General features: G+C 45.4%; 1 protein-coding gene across 50 annotated transcripts in view; it reads left to right on the forward strand.

The window, feature by feature from the left end:
- MADD (MAP kinase activating death domain) overlaps positions 1-24802 on the forward strand; it is a 64249-nt gene that overhangs the window by 17996 nt on the left and 21451 nt on the right. For 6 of the 50 annotated variants that reach the window (XM_074401395.1, XM_010334175.3, XM_074401406.1 and 3 more), the window contains 15 exons: positions 147-286; positions 1131-1232; positions 2957-3016; positions 3380-3482; positions 3872-4058; positions 4154-4304; positions 4619-4825; positions 6540-6593; positions 7891-7991; positions 10069-10152; positions 10446-10604; positions 23241-23349; positions 23630-23692; positions 23930-24050; positions 24156-24261. In XM_074401395.1, the coding sequence (XP_074257496.1) occupies positions 147-286; positions 1131-1232; positions 2957-3016; positions 3380-3482; positions 3872-4058; positions 4154-4304; positions 4619-4825; positions 6540-6593; positions 7891-7991; positions 10069-10152; positions 10446-10604; positions 23241-23349; positions 23630-23692; positions 23930-24050; positions 24156-24261 (1747 nt within the window). The remainder of the gene's footprint in view (positions 1-146; positions 287-1130; positions 1233-2956; positions 3017-3379; positions 3483-3871; positions 4059-4153; positions 4305-4618; positions 4826-6539; positions 6594-7890; positions 7992-10068; positions 10153-10445; positions 10605-23240; positions 23350-23629; positions 23693-23929; positions 24051-24155; positions 24262-24802) is intronic. The other 44 variants (XM_039470634.2, XM_039470640.2, XM_039470648.2 and 41 more) reach the window with 17 other exon arrangements.

The following is a 24802-nucleotide window of genomic DNA, read 5'->3' on the forward strand; positions in this document are numbered from 1 at the left end:
GTCCTGCCATCCCCACAGGGTGGTGTTTTGATCCAGGGGTTTAGGAATTATGGGAAGGGAGCAGCGACTGCAGTGTAGCTTAAGGCCCATACTCCCAAGGTCAGGTACCCATGCGTGGGGCTCATGGGTGCCACTGTGCATTCAAGGGCTCAGAAGCTGCTGCGGCCCAACAGCTTGAGACTGGCAAGTGACTCCGATGCAGAGTCAGACTCTCGGGCAAGCTCTCCCAACTCCACCGTCTCCAACACCAGCACCGAGGGCTTCGGGGGCATCATGTCTTTTGCCAGTAAGTGCCTTCAGCTCTCGCTTTCATTCCTGTGTTCCGTTTTCTCTACAGCAGAGCCTTACTATGGCACATGTTGCTTAGAACTTCAGATGTAGGGCTGGGTTAGCATTAACAAGCCCTAATCCAGTCATCTGGGTGATACCGAATAAGGTGTTTTCAACTGAGGTCAGGAAAGGACAGGTACCGATTAGTCATTATCATTATGCCTGGACATTTCGGTCTGTTTCAGGTAAGATAGCTGGATGGGCAACTGGAAAATGGCAGTAAATTCAAAATCACACACTTGTACTTTTATTTGTGGAAATATTCTGGTCAAATTTGATTTGGTTCTGTACCTGGCATCGTCTTTGCCTCATGAGGGACTCTTCCATGAATGTGCTTTGAAATCAATGTGAGATTGATATTTGTGCTTAGAGAGTATTTCCAGCAGTGTGGGGTGGTATCAGTTAAAGATTGAAGAACAGACCATGGAGTAGGGGGAGCCAGTATAGAGGATCCCTGTAATTGTGAGTTTCTCCAGCAGCCAAGGAGAGACAGTGCCAGCTTCAGACTGGAAGCCTGTTAACTGTCAGCTTTCTTGCTGTGCAGCAGGAGATGAGAGACTTGGGTATTATGTGGGGTGGACAGAGAAAGCTGTTACTGAGTTTGGGCTGATCCTGGCAATGGCTCCATTGTTTGCCTAGAGTTAGACTTGATCCTTTCTAAGACAGATCAGAGGTGATCTGACCCACCAAACTGGGATTGTGCTTGAGAAGGAGGGAGGTGCTGATGCTGATAGTCATTAGTCTAATGCTTTGATTACTTACTCTGCCAAGTCATTGCTCTCGCACCCTCCCCTTGATAGGCAGCCTCTATCGGAACCACAGTACCAGCTTCAGTCTTTCAAACCTCACACTGCCCACCAAAGGTGCCCGAGAGAAGGCCACGCCCTTCCCCAGTCTGAAAGGTAACTACAGCCTTCCTTTTGCCAAGCCAGGTTTCTTCAGAAGATATTTTGGGCCTGTGGGTTCATGTCAGGAGCCCTGCGTCTGGTGAATCCTTTGACCTGGCTGTCATCCCTCGTGTTGCTCCTCATGGCTTTCACTGCACATCCTGGGCTCTGATGGTTGTCAGATGGAAACTGTTTTCATAGCTAGAGAGGTCCCTGTTATGTCATGTAAGGTCTGTGGCAACTGTGGGGTTACTGCTGCATCTCGGGAGGACCTTGTCAGGTTACATGATTAACATGGGGCCATCATCCACCCCCAGTCATCTGCTGGGTTGCCACTGCATGAACTTAGGACAAACTCCATGACAAGGAGCTAGCCCACTAGAGAATGGTTATGGAGAACCTGGCATGTTCATAGAGTGCAGCGTCTCACCGTGACTTCATGTCAACCCAGGGCCTCTGAGTGTACCAGGTAGTATTGGTTAGTTTCTAGGGACAGTTAAGACCTTATTTGAATTTGGTTTGTGATATCTCACAGTTTCAGGGGATTTTCTGATTTTGATTTTTTTTTTCTAAGACAGAGTGTCACTCTATCACCCAAGCTGGAGTACAGGGTTGTGATCTCGGTTTACTGCAACTGCCATCATCCAGGCTCAAGCCATTCACATGCTTCAGCCTCCCATGTAGCTGAGATTACAGGCATGCGCTACCATGCCTGGCTAATTTTTGTATTTTTAATTAAGATGGGGTTTGGCCACGTTTGGCCAGGCTGGTCTTGAACTCCTGACCTTGAATGATCTGCCCGCCTCAGCCTCCCAAAGTTCCAGGATTACAGGTGTGAGCCACGGCACCCGGCTTGACTTGTTTTTTTCCTGGATGGTATGCCGAAATATTTAGCTTGTGGAAGGAAGTACAATGAGAAGCAACCCCATGTATTCTTTAACTGACCTCTCATTCCCAGTGGTCAAAAATGTCAGGTTAGCTGGGTGCAGTAGCTCACTCTTGCCATCCTAGCTACTTGGTAGGCTGAGGCAGGAGGTTCATTTGAGCCCAGGAGTTTGAGGTAGAGAGAGAGAGAGAAACAAACAAAATTGCCAGGAGTCTAAGGCATGTTCTTTAGTGGGGATGGGAACATGAGACAGATGGGCAAAGGTACATCAGAGCTGGTAGTGTAAGGAGCAAACTAGCACTGCCAGGGAATCCACATGTGGCTGGGTAGGCTAGGGATGGAAGGGCGTCAGTGTCACTGGCCTTCATTTGGCACCTTTGAAGAGAAGATGATTGAATCTCTTTCATTGCATGCTGATGCTTTGTCGCATTTGCTGCACTTACCCTCTCATCCACCTCCCATCCTCATACCCCCACCGCATTCCCCCCAACAGCATCTGCAAGATGGTTGCTTCCCTGCGCATACCCTCAGGACCCTGGCCCCCCGTGCTGGGTGTTTTCTGAAAACCAGCGTTCCCTCTTTGATGCATGTGTGTGTTCTGTACCTGAAGGCTCCCTGTGTCATTTACCTGCCCCTGGCTTTGAAAGGCCACAGTCTTAAGAATGGTCTTTTCTTAGAGCCTTGGTTGTCTCCTGGTCACTTGGCTTCCAGCTCTGAGGTGTCAAGAACCAAGGTTACGTGCATTCCTCAAGCTTTGGGAGAATGCTCAGATTATCTGGCTTACTGCTCCTCGGAGGGGTAGAGGGGTTGCGGTATTGTGGTGCACCTACTAATTGTGTATTTTGTGTCCCAGTATTTGGGCTAAATACTCTAATGGAGATTGTTACTGAAGCCGGCCCCGGGAGTGGTGAAGGTGGGTCTTGCCTGTGAGCTGTGCATGATCTTTTTTTTTTTTCTCTAGCATCTTCTGTGCCTGCCCAAGGGCCATCCTCCTCATGGAGCAAGCAGTGTCACATGAGTGACCTACTTGCCCCGTCCCCCGTGACACCCATGCTTGCCCATGGGGCGTGCTGCTGGTGCATGTGGAGTGGCCTGAGTCTCCATCCCCACCTCCTCCACATTGCCATGGCTGGTTTCTATCTACTTGTGATGCCTTGGTACCACCCTCACCCAGCCCTTCTGAGGAGCGGGCGTGGAACATGGCTACTCAGGGATATGCTGGCATGAGCTCCTGAGCTAAATAGTGATGTGTCTCATTCTTACCTCCCCACCACAGGAAACAGGAGGGCGTTAGTGGATCAGAAGTCGTCTGTCATTAAACACAGCCCAACAGTGAAAAGAGAACCTCCATCACCCCAGGGGCGATCCAGCAATTCTAGGTAGTAAATGGCAGAGCTCTTTTAAAAGTTCTCTGGTAGAGGTGGGTGGTTCCTTTACAGACCCTTAGGGGTGCTCAAGAGTGGGAGAGGAGCTCTCAGTGGGGTGGATGTAACCAATTTCTTGGCAGCACTTCTCATTCTGACTCGATCCCCATGCAACAGTGACAGCTGACGGTTGTCAGTTGACGGGGGTGAATCAGCAGTGATGGGTGTTTGGGTAAATCAGATTCTCTGGAGAGGTGGGGAATGTGGTGGACTTGGACATTCAGAGATGTGGCTTTGTGTTTTACCCCTGGAGGCAGATGTTTAGTTTGGGTGAAAGTTGGGGGAGGGGGGGTCTGCTCTGCAAAGGAGCTAATGACCACAGAAGCGGTGTGTGGACCCTGTAGTGAGAACCAGCAGTTTCTGAAGGAGGTGGTGCACAGCGTGCTGGATGGCCAGGGAGTTGGCTGGCTCAACATGAAAAAGGTGCGCCGGCTGCTGGAGAGTGAGCAGCTGCGAGTCTTTGTCCTGAGCAAGCTGAACCGCACGGTGCAGTCAGAGGACGATGCCCGGCAGGACATCATCCCGGATGTGGTCAGTGTTGAGGGCAGGGAGTCGGAGTAACTGGGGAGAGGGATGTGAACACCAAAAGCAATTCGCCAATGCCAGCCCCTGGGTTGCTGTTGCAGGAGATCAGTCGAAAGGTGTACAAGGGAATGTTAGACCTCCTCAAGTGCACAGTCCTCAGCCTGGAGCAGTCCTATGCCCATGCGGGTCTGGGTGGCATGGCCAGCATCTTTGGGCTTCTGGAGATTGCCCAGACCCACTACTATAGTAAAGGTAGGGATCGTACCTGCTGGGCACCACACCATCCCCAGCTCTCCACTTGTCTCCCGAAGAGAAAATGTATTTGTCCCCAAGACAAGTTTCCCAGTGCCACGCTGCTTCCCATCAGGCTTTGGAATTTCATTTTCTAGTGCATGTTTATATGTAGTCGGTGTTTTTTGTTACTAAAACTAAGACGTCAGCTCATCTTTCCTTGAACTTCTTCCCTTCCACATCCTCCTGTACACTGGCTTCTCCCACCTCATATCCGTATCTTGATTCCTACTCACTACCTCTTTTGACCTCTTGATTTTTTTTTTTCCCCTCAGAACCAGACAAGCGGAAGAGAAGTCCAACAGAAAGTGTAAATACCTCAGTTGGCAAGGATCCTGGCCTAGCTGGGCGGGGGGACCCAAAGGCTATGGCACAGCTGAGAGTTCCCCAACTGGGACCTCGGGCACCCAGTGCCACAGGAAAGGGTCCTAAGGAACTGGACACCAAAAGTTTAAAGGAAGAAAATTTTATAGCATCTATTGGTATGTATCCATGTGTTTGGTGTGGTGAAGGGGTCTTGGCTGCCTAAATATCCCTCTCTCCTCAGTTCATCCAGAATCCCGCCTTTCTCTTCCCCATGCTTTGCTTCCTAGAGAGGGAAGGGCCTCTGTCCATTTCTAGTGGTGTTTCTTTGTACTGCTCTAGTTCTGCTTCATCCACAGCCACCCCCTGCCCCGTATCTTAGAAGAATGGAAGTTTTGTTTAGAAGGCCCAGTGAAGCTTAATTGCAGGGGGTCTGAGCTGTCCTCCTGGCTGCTCTTTTTATTTACATCTGCATTTCTTCACATAGCGGGGAGAATTCCTGGAAGTGCTCAGGAAGTTTACAGATGCGTCTTTGGGCTATACAGTCATAACACTGGTGTTCCTGAAGCCAGTGTTCTCCCATTCCAGCTGTTATACTGCCTTGGAATGTGCTCCTCTGGGGCAAGTCTGGCAACCCCATTTCCCTGGGTTCTGGATCTTTGAGATATCGGTTTCCGAGTCAGTTCTTCTTGAAACCCTCCCTCACTGGACTTGATTAAAATCTTGTGTACATTCGGTGTTTCTCCAGTGCCTTAGTGAGCTTTCCGGGCGTCACGTCTGTTTGACTCACTCCCTGCTTGACCTTGAGTCTTTGAGGTTGGATCCTTCCTTCTTTTTCTGGTTTTGAGTCCCTGGGCACTCTGCTTCCAGCTGATGGCTCTTTTTCGTGGCCATTAGCAGTTGCCTTTTGCTCCCATAAATAGCGACATGGAACCAGATTCCTTTTTAGGGGAGCTACACTTCCCTAGCCAGCAGGATATTATTCTAGTAGCAGTCAACTCCTGGCTCTCTCCTGCCTCATGTAATATTTTAGAAAAAGTACAGACCTGCCCGTCTGGAGGTCTGGAGTTTCAGTCCCGTATCTGCCTCCAACTAGAAATGCAACTTTGGGCAAATAACTTCCCCTCTCAGGGTCTCTGTCTCTTCTTCTGGGAAAAGAGGAGATCATACTAAGTACACTCAAAGTTCCTTCCAGGAAAAGAATTGCTGTGGTTGCCATTCTGTCTGCTTTCCCCTATGAAGATGCTGGTCTTGACCATTTTATGTTCTCTGTTACCTCAACTAGAGGCATTTCTCCAGATCACTGGTTGCAGGGCAGGCACTGGCTCTGGGGGCGAGTTGGTTTCTTGACGAGCAATGAGGAGGGATGCTAACTGCCTGCATGAATTGGCCTCTGTCCAGTCCAGTGACTCTAACATTGATGTTTGTGCTTCTGAAACTGGCTGCTTGAGGTGTTCATCTGTGTCATCCAGAATCTGTAAAAATTGCCCTTCCCCAGCTCATTTGGCAGAGAGAGCATGGTATGGTGGACATTTAAATGGATCCTAAGTGACGTGATCTTGATGAAGTGCTCCAGCCTCTTCAGGGCCAGTTTCCTCATGCAAAAACGAAGGAGCTTGCCGAGGGCCCTTCCAGCTCTCACATTCTGTAGGGTTTTTACTGCCACATTGGGGTTGGAATTAGAAATTTGGAATCTGTAGTTCATGAGTTTGGGTGGAGGGTTAGCTCTCTTGATTCCTGCCCCTTCTCCCTATGAAGATATCTTTGTATCTCTTGGTTGGTAATCTGGTACCTGTGACTGAATCGACTTGGGTGGGTGGATTTCCATTTCGTCTGTCTGACCAGCCTCTGACTCTCTGTCTTTCTCTCCTGCTTGCATTGCATCTGGGGTAGAATTGTGGAACAAGCACCAGGAAGTGAAAAAGCAAAAAGCTTTGGAAAAACAGAGTAAGGAACAAATGCCCCTTCCTGTTCCCAAGTCTTCCATACCTGCCAACTCCCCAGGCCCAGTTGGGGCAGGCTCCCTTTGTCCGCCCCACCCCAAATTTGCTCTTAGGGGGTGTTTGGAATGGCAGCAGGTAGGTAGCATGTGACTCCTAGGCGTGTGGCATGGAGGCCGCTTCTTTCCCCCTCCCTCGTGGCAATCAGGCTATAACCAGGTGTCTGCTGCATACAACTCCCCAGAACTTGGTTCTCTGTTGCTTCAGAGTTGGTGGGGAGGACATTTACCTATTTTAGTGACCCCCATTGGCTGATATCTCTCTCACCTGTTAGAAGGCCTGTGGGCACAGTTGGCAGAGATGGTTGCTGTCCCTCCATGTTGAGTCTGTAGCTGCCCAACTCTCTGGTGGCTTGCCTAGGCACGCTTTCTTGCTTTCTGTCATTCTGTCCTTCTGCCATACCATTGTGGTTGGGTGGGGGAAAAGAGGGGTGGTTTTTATCTCAAATGTAGAAGTTGTAGGATGGGGATAGGCAGTGCCTACCAAAACAGCTGGTTTTTCTTATCTCATCAGGCCCAGCCTTCTCTAGCTCCTTTAGACACATTTGTTTGGGAAGCATTAAGTGATCTGAGGAACATTAAATGGTCTCAGGTACCAGTGAAGCTTAGACTCTGAGTGCTGTGAAATGTGGTTTAGACATTTGTTTGTGGAGCTTTTCTTTCTTTCTTTTTTTTTTCTTTTGAGATGGAGTCTTGCTCTGTTGCCCAGGCTGGAGTGCAGTGGCGCGATCTCGGCTTACTGCAACCTCTGCCTCCAGGGCTCAAGCAGTTCTCCTGCCTCAGCCTCTCGAATAGCTGGGATTATAGGGATGTACCACCACACCCAGCTACTTTTTGTATTTTTTGGTAGAGACAGGGTTTCATCATATTGGCCAGGATGGTCTCAAACTCCTGACCTCAGGTGATCCACCTGCCTTGGCCTTCCAAAGTGCTGGGATTATAGCCATGAGCTACCACACCCGGCTTTGTGAAACTTTTCTGTTCTAAGATGATTTGCTCAGAATTTTCTCAAGGTGAGAAGATGGCTGCAGAACTCATTGAAACCAGTTCTAATTTGTCCTACTTGGTTCTTAAGGCATCTAGGGACCTCTTTTTCCAGTGGGTCTTGAGTGGGGGGTAGTCGTTGGAAAGGTGACTGGAGTGGGCTGACCAAGTCTGGGACTAGCCCGTGCTGCTGTCCCACGCCCTTTACCAGCCTGCCCCTAGCCTTTGTGTACTGAGTAACAGAAGTCTTCCCCTACTCAGGGCCTGAAGTAATCAAACCTGTCTTTGACCTTGGTGAGACAGAGGAGAAAAAGTCCCAGATAAGCACAGACGGCGGTGTGAGCCTGACGTCTAGTTCCCAGGTTTGTAAGAACCTTGTTGAAAATTGCAAGGATTAAATATGCTATCTGAGAATACTTCTTTAAATTAAAGAAGCGGCCAGATGGCTGGGTGCGGTGGCTCATGCCTGTAATCCCAGCACTTTGGGAGGCTGAAGTGGGTGGATCACCTGGGGTTGGGAGTTTGAGACCAGCCTGACCAACATGGTAAAACCCTGTCTCTACTAAAAATACAAATTAGCCAGGTGTGGTGGTGCATGCCTGTAATCCCAGCCTCACAGGAGGCTGAGGCAGGAGAAACGCTTGAACCTGGGAGGTGGAGGTCATTGTGAGCCAAGACTGCACCATTGCACTCCAGCCTGGGCAAAAAGAGTGAAATTCCGTCTCAAAAATTAAAAAAAATAATGGCCCCAAGAGGAGGCTAACACCTGTAATCCCAGCACTTTGGGAGACTGAGGCAGGTGGATCACTTGAGATCAGGAGTAGGAGTTTGAGGCCAGCCTGGCCAACATGGTGAAACCCATCTCGCCTGAAGATACAAAAATTAGCCGGGCGTGGTGGCATGTGCCTGTAATCCCAGCTACTTGGGAGGCTGAGGCAGGAGAATTGCTTGAACCTGGGAGGCAGAGGTTGCAGTGAGCTGAGATCATGCCACTGCACTCCAGCCTGTGCCAGAGTGGGACTCCCATCTCAAAAAGAAAAAAGAAACTACCTCAAAACAACATAAATATCTAATGATAAGTGGATTACTAAATAAATACAATAGATCCATGTAATGCAATGTTAGTATCCATTAAAGACTGTTTTCAAAAATTTAGTGACATGGGAAAATGTTTAACAAAGCTACATACAGGGTGATTCCAATTTTATTTTTTAAATGTATTTCAAAAGACTGAAAGGAAATATACTAAAAACAGTGCTTAAGGTGGGTGGTAGATTTACAGCTTGTTTTTATTTCCCTATTCTTCATGCATTTTCTTCAGTGAGCATGTACTTCTTTTTTTTTTTTTTTTTTTTGAGACGGAGTTTCGCTCTTGTTACCCAGGCTGGAGTGCAATGGCGCGATCTCGGCTCACTGCAACCTCCGCCTCCTGGGTTCAGGCAATTCTCCTGCCTCAGCCTCCTGAGTAGCTGGGATTACAGGCACGCGCCACCACGCCCAGCTAGTTTTTTGTATTTTTAGTAGAGACGGGGTTTCACCATGTTGACCAGGATGGTCTCGATCTCTCGACCTCGTGATCCACCCGCCTCGGCCTCCCAAAGTGCTGGGATTACAGGCTTGAGCCACCGTGCCCGGCCGCATGTACTTCTTTAATGCATTGTTTTTTGTTTTATTTTTCTGAGACAGAGTCTCACTCTTTCGCTTGGACTGGAGAGCAGTGGTGTGATCTCAGCTCACTGTAGTCTCAACCTCCTGGGCTCAAGTGATGCTCCCACCTCAACCTCTTGAGTGACTGGAACCACAGTTGCCCACCAACATGCCTGGCTAAAGTTATGTTTTTTTTTGTTGGTTTTTTTTTTTTTGAGACGGAATTTCGCTCTTGTTACCCAGGCTGGAGTGCAATGGCACGATCTCGGCTCACCACAACCTCCGCCTCCTGGGTTCAGGCAATTCTCCTGCCTCAGCCTCCTGAGTAGCTGGGATTACAGGCACGTGCCACCATGCCCAGCTAATTTTTTGTATTTTTAGTAGAGATGGGGTTTCGCCATGTTGACCAGGTTGGTCTCGATCTCTTGACCTCATGATCCACCCGCCTCGGCCTCCCAAAGTGCTGGGATTACAGCCGGCAGTTGTGTATTTTTTATAGTAACGGGGTTTCACCATGTTGCCCAGGATGGTCTCCAATTCCTGGGCTCCAGTGATCCTCCCACCACAGCCTTCCAAAGTGCTAGGACTACAGGCATGAGCCACTGCACCCAGCCTATTCTTTTTTTATTATATAAGTTGTACATATTTTATATTCTAGAAAAAAGTTGCATCACTTCTCTAAGGATGATGATGGAAGGGTGGGGATGGGGAGAAAGAAAAAGGTACGATATTTCTGTGGGAAACTGAGAGGAGATTGGACACCTCCCCTAATGTCCCTGTGTCTTGTTTCAGAAGACCGATCAAGACTCTGTCATCAGCGTGAGTCCAGCTGTTATGATCCGCAGCTCAAGTCAGGATTCTGAAGTTAGCACCGTGGTAGGGGAACACCACACTGGCATCTTGGTGGGTGGGGTGTGGATTTCCTCTTTGGAGGCTGTTCTGAGTCTCAGGTCAGCATGGTTCTCATGGTGGAGATGTTTACCATCATAGGTGTGTGTACACAAGATTTCACCCAGAGCTTCTCATCTTATAAAGAAGGTACTTCCAGAGGCTATCTGACACACCTTTGAAATGTAATACTTTTTTATGGTGGCAGGGAGCTCTAACAGCTTGGCATTTCTGGGGCCCATCCCTGGGGAATATCTCTTACTATGTTTTTTCCTTTCCAGGTGAGTAATAGTTCTGGAGAGACACTTGGAGCTGACAGTGACTTGAGCAGCAATGCAGGTGATGGACCAGGTGGCGAGGGCAGTGTTCACCTGGCAAGCTCTCGGGGCACTTTGTCTGATAGTGAAATTGAGACCAACTCTGCCACAAGCACCATCTTTGTAAGCTTTGTTTACTAACAAAAGAGAGCATTTCTTTCATGGACATGGGAAGTGGGCTAGAAAAGAATGAAAGTTAAGAGACAAGGCAGTAGAGGTTAAATAAGGAAGAGAAAATCCTCATATATTTGGCATTAAGGAAAACATTTCTTAAGGCTTTTTTCAGAGTCATTTGACTGACAATCTGAGGCTTTTAGAACCCCCTCCTGAATCACTGATGAGTTAGGCTTCCTGCCCAATTCAGATAAGGGCTTTGAATCCTACGTAGTATTAACCCCCAGGTTTAACACAGGCCGAGGGACAATTACAGCTCTCATTTAGTCTCAGGCTGCATATTTCTGTGAACTAGTCCGGTTTTATTTTGGTCGCTGTGCTATATAACACCTTAAAATAGCATTTTATTTTAGTATATTACTAATAGTTATTTGAAGTTTTCATTTGTTAATAAACATCCATGAAGTGATATACTAAGTGCCAAATTTTGCATTAAAGAAACAGGGATGAAAAAGGCATGGTTTCTACTTAAGTTTACAATTCACTGTATCGCTGTGAGTCATCGTCTAATAGGTGAGGGGAACAATGCCTTAGGAAAAAAGAACTCCCTAGATGACACAGTAAGCCCATGATCGGCTGGAAGGAGATAAATTCTTTTCAGTCCTTGCTTTAGATATGCAGCTCCCCCCTCCACCCTACGTAGTCTCTCACTGTCATCTGGGCTGGAATGCGGTGGCATGATCTCAGCTCACTGCAACCTCCACCTCCCCGGTTTGGGTGATTTTCTTGCCTCAGCTTCCCAAGTAGCTGGGGTTACAGGCATCTGCCACCATGCCCAGCTAACTTTCTAGTTTTTTAGTAGAGACGGGATTTTACCAAATTGTCCAGGATGGTTTCAAACTCCTAACCTCGTGATCTGCCTTCTTCTGCCTCCAAAAGTGCTGGGATTAACAACTGCGCGATTAACAACTGCGCCTAGCCTGTTTTTTTTTTTTTTTTTTTTTTTTTTTTTTTTTTTGACAAGATCCTGCTGTGTTGCCCAGGCTGGAGTGTAGTGGTGCAATCACTGCTCACTGCAGCCTTGACCTGTCAGGCTCAAGTGATCCTCCCACCTCAGCCGCCTGAGTAGCTGGGACTATAGGCATACACCACCACGCCTGGCTAATTTATTAGTTTTTTGTATAGATGGTGTTGTCCATCCTGGTCTCAAATTCCTGGGTTTAAGTGAGCCTCCTGCTTTGGCCTCTCAAAGTGGCATGAGCCACTGTGCCCAGTCTCTGATTTCTGATATATATGTGCCTGTGTAGGCTCCATTAAAACACTAATATCCTTGCTACTTTGTTAGATGTTCTCTACAAGAGCTGGTAGGTCCTTATCTTTGGCCTATGGGGAGAAAATTTAAATGAAACCAACTATTTAACACTGATAATCATTCCCACCCCCAGAGCCTTCTGTATGTGTTTTTGTTTTTTTTTTTTTTGAGGTGGAGTTTCGCTCTTGTTACCCAGGCTGGAGTGCAATGGTACGATCTTGGCTCACCACAGCCTCCGCCTCCTGGGTTCAGGCAATTCTCCTGCCTCAGCCTCCTGAGTAGCTGGGATTACAGGCATGCGCCACTGTGCCCAGCTAATTTTTTTTGTATTTTTAGTAGAGACGGGGTTTCACCATGTTGACCAGGATGGTCTCGATCTCTGACCTCGTGATCCACCCGCCTCGGCCTCCCAAAGTGCTGGGATTACAGGCTTGAGCCACCGCGCCCAGCCTGTATGTGTGTTTTAATAGAGCCAATGACCTCCCAGAGTGAAGATTGGGAATAGGATCGGTAGGCTACTCAAGTTAATGGGCCTTAATTCTCTCTGAGTCTGAATAGACTGATTGGTTGATTAAGTAATTGATGGACTTTTGTGCCGACAGTTTATTAGTGATTTTCAATAATGTTTTCTTTTCAAACTAGTTCAACTTTTACCCCAAAAACTAACCATGCATCATAAAACTTAAGTTGGCAACAGGTCTAGCCTGCTATACTTCCTGTTTACCTTTAGATGCTTTTCAAGCCCGTAAGGGTGAAATTTGTGATAGAAGGAGCCAGAGGGAAAGGAAAATTACTTCCCTTCACTTAGAAGAAAATCCTCCACCTTGAACATGTTCTGACTTTTCACTGTAAGACATCTCAGTGTTTGCTAGCACTGTTCAGCCCCATAACTATGAAGATAGGAACCATCAGTTTCTCATAAACAAGGAACATGGAAGCAGCAGTGAGAACTATCTACAGCAGTTTGGCTTCAAGGCCTTTGTAGAGGCCCATTATTTTAAAACTTCAGTTAGTTAGCCATTTGTATGTCTTCTTTTGAGAGCTATTCAGCTTATTTGCCCCTTTTTAAAAATAGATTATTTGTGTTTTTTTGCTGTTTTTTGTTTCTTGTATTTTCTGGATATTAATCCTTTGTCAGATGAATAGTTTGCAGATATTTTCTCCCATTCTGCAGACTCTCTCTTCCTTCAATTCATTGTGTCCTTGGTTGTGCAGAAGCTTTTTAGTTTAATATAATCCTGTTTGTCTGCTTTTGCTTTTGTTGTCTGTGCTTTTGAGGTCTCCATAAATTTTTTGCCCAGACTAATGTCCTGAAGCATTTCTGCTCTGTTTTCTTGTAGTAGTTTTATAGTTTTGGGTCTTAAACTTAGTATTTAATCCATTTTCGGTTGATTTTTGTATATGGTGAGAACTAGGAGTCTAGTTCTATTTTTCCACATAATGCATATCAGGTTTTCCCAGCACCATTTATTGAAGAGACTGTCCCTACCCCCAGTGAATATTCTTGGTGCCTTTGTCAAAAAACAATTGGCTATAAATATATGGATTTCCTTCTGGGTTCTCTATTCTGTTCAGTTGGTCTATAGGTCTGTTTTTTTTTTATGCCAGTAGCATGCAGTTATGGTTATGATAGCTTTATCTTATATTTTGAAGTCTAGTAGTGTGATACTTTTTTGCCCAGGATTATTTTGGCTCTCTGGGGTCTTTTGTAGTTCCATATGAATTTTAGGATTGTTTGTTCTATTTCTGTGAAGAATACCATTGGTATTTTGGTAGGGATTGCACTGAATCTAGATCATTTTTGGTAATATGGGCATTTTGACAATATTCTTCCAATCCGTGAACATGGTATATCTTTCCATTTTTTCCCTAAACTCTCTTATATCAGTGTTTTCTGTTTTTCCTCATAGAGATCTTTTACCTCCTTGGTTGAATTTATTCTTAGGGCATTAATTTGTGGCTATTGTAAATGAGATTGCCTTCTTGATTTCTTTTTCTGCTATTTTATTGTTGGTATGTAGATACACTACTGATTTTTATATGTTGATTTTCTAGTGGAGCTTTTACAACTTACTTTTCTTTTCTTTTTTTTTTTTTTTTTTTGAGACGGAGTTTCGCTCTTGTTAACCCAGGCTGGAGTGCAATGGCACGATCTCGGCTCACCGCAACCTCCGCCTCCTGGGTTCAGGCAATTCTCCTGCCTCAGCCTCCTGAGTAGCTGGGATTACAGGCACACGCCACCATGCCCAGCTAATTTTTTGTATTTTTAGTAGAGACGGGGTTTCACCATGTTGACCAGGATGATCTCGATCTCTCGACCTCATGATCCACCCGCCTCGGCCTCCCAAAGTGCTGGGATTACAGGCTTGAGCCACCGCGCCCGGCCTACAACTTACTTTTCTTTTTCTTTCTTTCTTTTTTTTTTTTTTTTTTTTTGGAGTAGGGAGAAGAACCAGGCTGGAGTAGTCCAGTGGCACAATCTTGGCTCATGGCAACCTCCACCTCCCGGGCTCACACAGCCTTTCCATCTCAGCCTCCCAGGTAGCTGGGACTACAGGCATTCGCCACCATGCCCAGCTGATTTTTTTGTATTCTTTGTAGAGACAAGGTGTTGCTATGTTGCCCAGACTGGTCTCAAACTCCTGGGCTCAAGCATTCCACCTTCCTTTGTCTCCCAAAGTGCTGGGATTAACAGGTGTGAACCACAACACCCAGCCTGCTTTTAGGGACAGTTTGACTTTTTCCTGTCCAATTTGGATGCCCTTTATTTTTTTCTCTTGCCTAATTGCTCTGATTAGCACTTCTAATTGAATAAAAGTAGTGGAAGTAGACATCCTTGTCTTGTTACAAATCTTAGAGGAAAAGCATTCATCTTCTCCCCATTCAGTATGATGTTGGTTGTGGGTTTGTCATATATGACCTTGTTTTGAGGTGTTTTCCCTTTGTATCTAACTTTTTGAGAGCTTTTGTCATGAAGGGATGTTGACTTTTATCAAATACTTTTGTATTTGGTATTAGTTCTTTTTTTTTTTTTTTTTTTCTTTGAGACGGAGTTTCGCTCTTGTTACCCAGGCTGGAGTGCAATGGCACGATCTCGGCTCACCGCAACCTCTGCCTTCTGGGCTCAGGCAATTCTCCTGCCTCAGCCTCCTAAGTAGCTGGGATTACAGGCACACGCCACCACGCCCAGCTAGTTTTTTGTATTTTTAGTAGAGATGGGGTTTCACCATGTTGACCAGGATGGTCTCGATCTCTCTACCTTGTGATCCACCCGCCTCGGCCTCCCAAAGTGCTGGGATTACAGGCTTGAGCCACTGCGCCCGGCCGGTATTAGTTCTTTAAATGTTTTTAGAATTCTGCACTGAAGCTATTGGGTCCTGGCGTTTATTTTTTTGTTGTTTTTTGTTTTTGTTTTGTTTTGTTTTTCTGAAACAGAGTCTTGCTCTGTCGCCCAGGCTGGAGTGCAGTGGCATGATCTTGGCTCACTGCAACCTCCACCTCCTGGGTTCAAGTGATTCGCCTCCCGAGTAGCTGGGACTACAAGCGTGTGCCGTCACACCCGGCTAATTTTTGTATTTTTCGTAGAGATGGAATTTCACCATGTTACCGAGGATGGTCTTGATCTCCTGACCTTGTGATCTGCCCACCTGAGCCTCCCAAAGTGCTGGGATTACAGGAGTGAGCCACCACACCTAGCCTTTCTTTTTTGCTGTTGTTGTTGTTTTTTGAGATGGAGTCTTGCTCTGTTGCCCAGGCTGGAGGGCAGTGGCATGATCTTGGCTCACTGCTACCTCCACCTCCCAGGTTCAAGTGATTCTCCTGCCTCAGCCTCCCAAGTAGCTGGGATTACAGGTGTCCACCACCACGCCTGACTAATTTTTGCGTTTTTAGTAGAAATGAGGTTTCACCATGTTGGCCAAGCTGGTCTCAAACTCCTGGCCTTAAGTGATCTGCCTACCTCAGCCTCCCAAAGTGCTGGGATTACAGGTGTAAGCCACCCTGCCCTGTTATGGGAAGCTTTTAATTACAGATTCAGTCTCATTACTTGTAATTGATCTGTTCAGGTTTTCTGTTTCTTGGTTAAATCTTGGTAGATTGTATATGTCTAAGAATGTGTCCATTTCTACTTTGTTGGCATATGGTTTTTTTTTTTTTTTTTTTTTTTGAGACAGAGTGTTGCTCTTGTTACCCAGGCTGGAGTGCAATGGCGCAATCTCGGCTCACCGCAACCTCTGCCTCCTGGGTTCAGGCAATTCTCCTGCCTCAGCCTCCCGAGTAGGTGGGATTACAGGCACGCACCACCATACCCAGCTAATATTTTTTGTATTTTTAGTAGAGACGGGGTTTCACCATGTTGACCAGGATGGTCTTGATCTCTTGACCTCATGATCCACCCACCTCAGCCTCCCAAAGTGCTGGGATTACAGGCTTGAGCCACCGCGCCCGGCTGGCATATGGTTATCATAGTCTCTAATGATTTTTTGTTTTTCTGTGATGTCAGTTTTAATGTTTCCTTTTTTTTTGGTTTTTGGTGTTTTCTTGGCGGGGGTCTTTTCACTTTTTTTTTTGTTGTTGTTAGTCTAGCTAATGGTTTGTGGATTTTGTTCATCTTTCCAAAAATGAACCTCTCATTTTGTTGATTATTTATTTGTTTATTTTGAGATGGAGTTTTGCTCTTCTTGTCTAGGCTGGAGTGTAGTGGCTCCAGCCACTACAATCTTGGCTCACTGCAGGCTCCACCTCCCAGGTTCAAGCAGTTCTTCTGCCTCAGCCTCCCATGTTGAGTAGCTGGGATTACAGACATACATCACCACACCCAGCTAATTTTTTTTGTAGAGATGGGTTTTTACCATGTTGGTCAGGCTGGTCTCAAACTCCTGGCCTCAGGTGATCCGCCTGTCTTGGCCTACTTTGAGTGCTGGGATTACAGGCATGAGCCACCATGCCTGGCCTTTTTTTTTAGTGTCAATTTTATTTCTGCTCTGATGTTTATCATTTCTTCTACTAATTTTGGGTTTGGTTTGTTCTTGTTTTCACAGTTATTTGAGATGCATTATTAAGTTAATTTGAACTCTTTCTACTTTTTTGATGTAGGCATTTATTTGCTCTAAGCTTCATTCTAAATAACTGCTTTTGCTGTATCGCATAGGTTTTGGTGTTTTTATTAACATTTGTGTGAAGAAATTTTAAATTTCCTTCTTAATTTCTTTGTTGACCTATTGATCACTCAGGAGCATATTGTTTAATTTCCATGTATTTGTATGATTTTAAAGGTTTATTTGTTATTTATTTCTAATTTTCAGACCACAGTGTTCCCTTGTGGTCTGAAAAGATACTTGATATGATTTCAGTTTTCTTTCTTTCTTTTTTTTTTTTTTTTTAAGACGGGGTTTCACCATGTTGGTCAGGCTGGTCTTGAACTCCTGACCTCAGGTGATCTGCCTGCCTTGGCCTCCAAAGTGCTTGGATTACAGGCATGAGCCACTGTGCCTGGCAAATTTCAGTTTTCTTAAATTTGTTACTTTTTTTGTGGCCTGATATATGGTCGGTCCTAGAGAATGTTCTGGATGTTGATGAAAAGAATATGTATTCTGCAGCTGTTAGATGAAATGTTCTGTAAATGTCTGTTAGGTCCATTTGTCTAAAATGCAATCTAAATCTAAAATGCAGTTTAAATCCAATGTTTCTGTGTTAATTTTCTGTCTAGATCTGTCCAATGCTGAGAGTGGGGTGAAGTCCCCAACTGTTACTGAATTGGAGTTCTCCCTTTATTTAGATCTAATAATATTTGCTTTATATAGGTATTGGGTGTTGAATGCATATATATTTGTAATTGTTAAATCCTCTTGCTGAAGTGATCCCTTTGTTACTATATAATTACCTTCTTTGTCTCTTTTTAGTTTTCAACATAAAGTCTGTTTTGTCTGATAAATTATAGCCACTCTTGCTTGCTTTTGGTTTCTATTTGTGTGGAAATCTTTCTTCATCCCTTCACTTTCAGTCTGTATGTGTCTTTACTAGTGAAATGAGTTTCTTGTAGGCAACATATAGTTAGGTCCAGTGTTTGTTGTTGTTGTTGTTGTTGTTGTTTTTTTTTTGAGACGGAGTTTCGCTCTTGTTACCCAGGCTGGAGTGCAATGGCGCGATCTCGGCTCACTGCAACCTCCGCCTCCTGGGTTCAGGCAATTCTCCTGCCTCAGCCTCCTGAGTAGCTGGGATTACAGGCATGAGCCACCATGCCCAGCTAATTTTTTGTATTTTTAGTAGAGACGGGGTTTCACCATGTTGACCAGGATGGTCTTGATCTCTTGACCTCGTGATCCACCCGCCTTGGCCTCCCAAAGTGCTGGGATTACAGGCTTGAGCCACCGCGCCCGGCCTGTTGTTGTTTTTAATACATTCAATTAGTCTACCTATTTAAATGAGGGAATTTAATCTATTTACATTCAAGGTTGTTATTGATAGGTATGGACTTACTCCTGTTTTGTTAATTGTTTTATGATCATTTTGTATGTTCTTTGTTTCTTTCTTTCTCGCTTATTTATCATTAGGACTTGGTGGTTTTCTGTGGAGATAAGGTTTGATTCTTTTGTTTTTCTCCTTTGTGTATCTGTTCTACCAGTGGGTTTAATACTTTTATGGGCTGGGCATGGTGGCTTACACCTGTAATCTCAGCACTTTGGGAGGCGGAGGTGGGCAGAACAGGAGGTCAAGAGATTGACACCATTCTGGCTAATATGGTAAAACCTGTCTCTACTAAAAATACGAAAATTACCTGGGCGTGGTGGTGTGCACCTGTTCTCCCAGCTACTCAGGAGGCTGAGGGAGGAGAATTGCTTGAACCCAGGAGGTGGAGGTTGTAGTGAGCCGAGATCCTGCCATTGCACTCCAGCCTGGCAACAGAGTGAGAGTCTGTCTCAAAAATAAAAAACTGTTGTGTATTTTCATGATAGTAATTATCATCTTTTTCTTTCCAGATATAGGACTTCCTTGAGCATTTCTTGTAGGGCCAGTCTAGGGGTGATGACTCCCTTACTCTTTTTCTTGTCAGGGAAAGATTTAATTTATCCTTCATTTTTGAAGCAGAGTTTTGCTGGGTGTAGTATTCTTGGCTGAAAATCTTTTTCTTGTGGCACTCTGAATATATCATCCCATTGTCTGCTGGCCTATAAAGTTTCTGCAGAGAAATCTGTCAGTTTAATAGGGATTCCCTTAAATGTGACTTAACACTTTTCTCTTGCTGTTTTTAGAATTCTCTCTTTAACTTTTGACAATTCGACTGTAATATACCTTGAAGAGGACTTTTTTGGGTTGAATCTGTTTGGGGACTTTTGAGCTTCCTAGATCTGGTTGTTAATATCTCTCCCCAGACTTGGGAAGTTTTCAGCTATTATTTCATTAAATAGGTTTTCTATGTCTTTCCCCTTTTCCCTTTGAAAATCCAATCATATGAACATTTGTTTACTTAATGGTATCCCCTAAGTGTTGTAGACTTTCTTCACTCTTTTTCATCTTATTTCTTTTTTTCCCCGTGAGTAATTTCAAATGACTTATCTTTAAATGTAGAGTCATTTTTCTGCCTGATCAGGTCTACTGTTGTAGTTCTGTATTATATTTCTTAAACTTCATTGAATTACTCAACTGCAAGATTTCTATTAGATTCTTTTTTATGATTTTTATCTTTTTGTTGAGTTTCTAATTCATACCATGAATTGTTTTTCTGATGTTGTTGAATCATTGATCTGTATTTTCTTGTATTTCATTGCATTTCCTTAAGATTATTATTTTGAATTTATTTTCTGGCAGTTAATTGATTTCCTTTTCACTGGGATCTATTACCAAAGAGTTATTATGTTCCTTTGGTGGAATCATATGTCCTTTTTTTTTTTTTTTTCATGTTTCTTATGTCTCCGTGTTGATATCCATACATCTGGCAGAACAGTCACTTCCAAACTTTCTGGAGTGGCTTTCATAAAGACTTTCACGTGCAGTTGGGTTGTAGTGTGCCAGTTGGGAAGTGTGTGGTGACTCTGTTTTTGGATAGATGCAGTGGTATATTTTCTGTGTAGCTTCTTCAGCTGCATTTAACATGAGCAATAACTGCAGGTGCCTCAGAGTCCTAGGCTATAGAAGTGTGGCATTGGCAGTGGTGGTATATGTTCTTAAGATCCTTGGCATCAAGGACTTTTAGAGTTATCCTATTCTAATTTTCCTCACAATGGAGTGAATTAGCCAAGAGAATCCCTCTTGATATCAAGATGTGGCCTACAAGCAACTGCAGAGGCACTAGGTTCCAGGTACAGATGCTTGGCGTGGCTGTAGGGTCAGGGTTCTAGGCTTAGGGTCTCACAAACCTATTGTGGCACCTGGATATTGGGTGCAGGTTTGCTCTCTGTGGCAAGGTTGGATGTAGGTTGCCCACAGAGTGAGGATCTGAGGCACCTGCTAGCAGCTCAGGCCCAGTGGACTGGCTCATAACTGGGATTCTAACACTGGGGGATAGGCCATAGCACTGGCCTCACTCTGGGAAGGAAGGGGTGCTCTAGAGGTTTGGGCTTAGGGAGCAGGGAACAGCTGGAATTCAGGGATCTGAGCCAATAGGCCTCAGTGGCAGCTCAGGTTCCAGGGAATGAGGCACCATGTAGTAGTGACTCTAGGATGGTGGGGCTTGGCTATATCCCAAGACTTTGTGAGGCCAGGTGCAATGGCAGCAAATACCCGGGCATGGCAGAGCACAGCTTTCATTTGGGCCCTGGGTGTCAGGGAGCAGCACAACAATGACTCCACACCCTAGGAAGAGGGTATCTTAGCAACTCAGACTCTAGGACAAGGCCAGTTCCAGGGAAGCAGGGTACTAAGTTGTTAGGCCAGGGCAAGGTATCTCGGCTCAACCACTGCTCTGTTTCCCTAGGACATGGGGTACTGTGTCAGCTCAGCCCTGAAATGCACAGCTGCTCAGCTTGGCCAGCCACCAATTCCCCTGGAGACAATGTGCTGCTTTAGCACAGGCCTAGCGTGGGCATAACTGTTCTGGCACAGTATCCCTGGAATGCAGGGTGCGGCTTCAGGTTAGGTATTAGGATGCATGACTGCCCTGGGTCACCATTTCCTGGAATACAGAGTGCTGCTTCACCTTAGATTGCTGCTCTCAGCAATCTACTGTTTGCCCAGTAGATAGGGTACTGCTTCAGCTCCAGCCCAAGGGGACAGGGGAGGGGTAGATGGAATGGCCCTGCCTCCACTTGGTTTCTTGGGGAATGGTGTAATAGATGCTCACAGCTTGGCTTAGATTGTCAGGACATCTTGTTGGAGTGGTTTGGTGGTGGCTTAGCCTCAGGAATGAAGGTGATCTGTGGCCATCTGCCCCCAGAACAAAACACTCCCACCATAGTTCCAATTCCAAGATGGCATAGCATAGTAGCCACACAGGCCACAGGGGCTGGCATACAGTATTGGCTCCTCCTCTGGAGGCAGCATAGCTGTATGGACTTCCAGGCAGCTCCTTGAGCTGGGCTTAGTGCTTAGAGGACTGCAGGGAAGCTAGTGGTGGAGTCTGTAGGTGTCCAAGGTGTTGGTGGAAGTTTCTAGAATTGTCTTGCTTGCTTCCTTGCTGTAGGGAGAAGTTCCTCCTTATTCCCAGCTGATCCTGGATGGGGGAAGGGGGATGGGGATGGAGGCCTGATGTTGCCTTCTGTTCTCTATGTGGCCATCCTGAGTTTCAGTGCTCATCAGCGTTCCTGTCTCCCTTTCTGATGCACCCCCACACTCTCCCTCAGTTGTATTTGTTAAAGTATTGCTGTTTATTCATCCTTCTGGCTCTCTTTGTGACAGGGATGAGTTCCAGGGGTACTTGGCCATATTCCTGACATTACTGCCCTAGGCTGTTTTATTTTTTTGTTGCTTTTTAAAAATATGTATTTATTAATTAACTTATTTACTTATGAGACAAGGTCTTGCTCTGGTACCTAGGCTGCAGTGCAGTGGTGCGATCATGGCTTACTACAGCCTCAAACTTCTGGGCTCAAGAAATCCTCCTGCCTCAGCCTCCCACGTAGCTGGGACTACAGGCATGCACCATCCCTCCTGGCTAAGATTTTTATTTTTTTTTATAGAAACAGGGTGTTGCTACATTGCCCAGGCTGGTCTTGAACTTCTGGGCTTAAGTGTTCCTCCTGCTTCAGCCTCCCAAAGTGCTAGGACTACAGACGTGAGCTATCGCGCCTGGCCAAAGTGGGCTGCTTTTTAATAAGAGTATTTAAAATTACTCCAATGCGTTTCCATTCCAAATGGTAAAATAGATAGGACAGAGTTAACGGTCTTGCAGGAAGCCATTCAGCTGTGTGCTACCTTTTCTGGCATCTTCCTGAAACAAATTCATATCTGTCCTATGCTGGTGGGTAAGGGCTCTTTATACAGAGCTGCTGAGTGTAGTTACCTGAATTTCTTTGCTCAAACAAGGCTGTTTTAATAAGAAACAAATAATGTAAAGTCACGTGGTTCATAGTAAAATATTGGGCTGTGAACCAGGAGACTGGTATTTAGTTACACTGATTAGGCCTTACCCAGTAACCTCTCATCAGTTCGCTTCTCTACTTATTCTATTTGATGTGTTGTAAAATGGCATGATGTTCTTACCCAATAACCTTTGATCAGTTGCTTATTTACTTATTCTGTTTTATATGTTGTAAAATGGCATGATATTACCTACTTCTTGCCTAGTTGAAAATCTTTTAATGAATAGAAAATCTACTCAGAAGTGGCAGATGAAGTTAGTGATATTTCTTAGGAGCAGAAAGAGATGATAGGAAAGAAGAAATTACTCAATTACTGGCCATGTGTTAAGCACCGTTAAGTGCCTTATATGTATCTTCAGATGTAATCCTTGTAAAATAGTCCTATGAGGTAGGTATTATAACCTTCCTTTGACAGATAAGGAAAATGAGGCTCAGAGAAGCTAATTTTTGTACCTAAGGTCACACAGCCAATAAGAGGCAGGGATCTGAACCTGGTCAGTCTGACAGCAAACCCTGGGTTTTTTCTGCTGTGTTATGTTGCCACATAGAGAATTAGTCTGATTGTTGGCATTGTTGCTTTAAAGAGAAAATAATCTTACAGAGACTAAAAAGTAAAGATAAGTCAAAAATGAAAACTTGATTTTATAGTTTAGGAGCCAGTAACAGAAAGCAGCGTAAGTGGACTTGAAGCAGGGGTACTGGAGTTTATGTTGCTGATGGATAGTGACTGGTGTGAGAGCCTCTTAGTGAAATCCTTGGTTTCCTATGCCCCTGTTCATTGGTACCTCTGGCCACTGACCTGTCACCTCTTCTCTCTAGGGTAAAGCCCACAGCTTGAAGCCAAGTGTAAAGGAGAAGCTGGCAGGCAGTCCAATTCGTGCTTCTGAAGATGTGAGCCAGCGAGTCTACCTCTATGAAGGACTCCTAGGTGAGAAACGTCCTGGGAAGGCCCCTTGCACTGGAGAAAGCTGGCTCAGCCAGGGGAAAGGGTCACACTGAACAAGTAGCTGCTTGGCTTTCTACTGATCTCAATGCTGACATTAGACAGCATTTTTACATCTGGAGCAAGCGACTTACTGGGTCTAGAACAAGCAGTAGGTGAAAACTGGACAAGATTGGGTTTCGGTATTAATCAACAGCCTCTGCCTTTCTGTCTTCCTTTCTTTCCTTTCTTGCTACCATGGTCCTTCCTGCTCTGCAATTGGCAGGAAGGGACAAAGGATCCATGTGGGACCAGTTAGAGGATGCAGCTATGGAGACCTTTTCTATAAGTAACCACATTTATTTGTGTGCTGTGTTCATCCCTCCTCCTTGGGAGGGACTGGGCCTTACTTGGAGGCATCTGGGGCTGGTGGCAGGCATGTTAGATGTGGGTAGAGAGGTTGTGTTTCCTTTGCCCTGAAATTTGTAATTATTCTCTTTTATCTGGATTTTACTCTTTATTTTTGTTTGGCAGCTATATTCTTAAAAGTTAAATAAGCCCCCTAAAAAACCTTTATTCTACACAGGCAAAGAGCGTTCTACTTTATGGGACCAAATGCAATTCTGGGAAGATGCCTTCTTAGATGCTGTGATGTTGGAGAGAGAAGGGATGGGTATGGACCAGGGTCCCCAGGAAATGATTGACAGGTATGGGGCTTAGGAAACCATTGGGAATATGCAAATTCAGCCTTCTCTCAGTTAGTTCTGTGGTCTCCCACTTGAGGGCCGACTTGTGCTTGGTCTTCTGCTTAGGTACCTGTCCCTGGGAGAACATGACCGGAAGCGCCTGGAAGATGATGAAGATCGCCTGCTGGCTACACTTTTGCACAACCTCATCTCCTACATGCTGCTGATGAAGGTAATGTCAGTTTTGCTGTGTTCAGCTCCACTGATGCTAGAAGGGCAAGGCTTGTTCCTGTCACCTGAATTTCAGAGCAGCTGGGAAGCTATCAAGGTATCTTACTTAGGGCTGTCTTCTTGATTGAAAGTCTGAGGCCTCTCTGCCAGCTTACAAAGTTCTGTTTATTTGAAGCTGCCAGCCTGTTTTACTAAGGAGTATTGTAGAAAGAACTGATGATTCTGTTTCTTTTTTTGAGACTGAGTCTTGCTCTGTTGACCAGGCTTGAGTGCAGTGGCATAGTCTCAGTTGACTGCAACCTCTGCCTCCTGAGTTCAAGTGATTCTTGTGCCTCAGCCTCCCAAGTAGCTGGGATTACAGGTGCCCACCACCACACCCAGCTAATTTTTGTATTTTTAGTAGAGATAGGCTTTCACCATGTTAGCCAGGCTGGTCTTGAACTCCTGACCTCAAGTGGTCTACCCACCTCTGCCTCCCAAAGTGCTGGGATTACAGGCATGAGCCTCTGTGCCTGGCCAAGAACTGATGATTCCATATTATT

The sequence above is a fragment of the Saimiri boliviensis genome, chromosome 6 (genome assembly GCF_048565385.1).
Source record: "Saimiri boliviensis isolate mSaiBol1 chromosome 6, mSaiBol1.pri, whole genome shotgun sequence".
Taxonomy (NCBI): Eukaryota; Metazoa; Chordata; class Mammalia; order Primates; family Cebidae; genus Saimiri; species Saimiri boliviensis.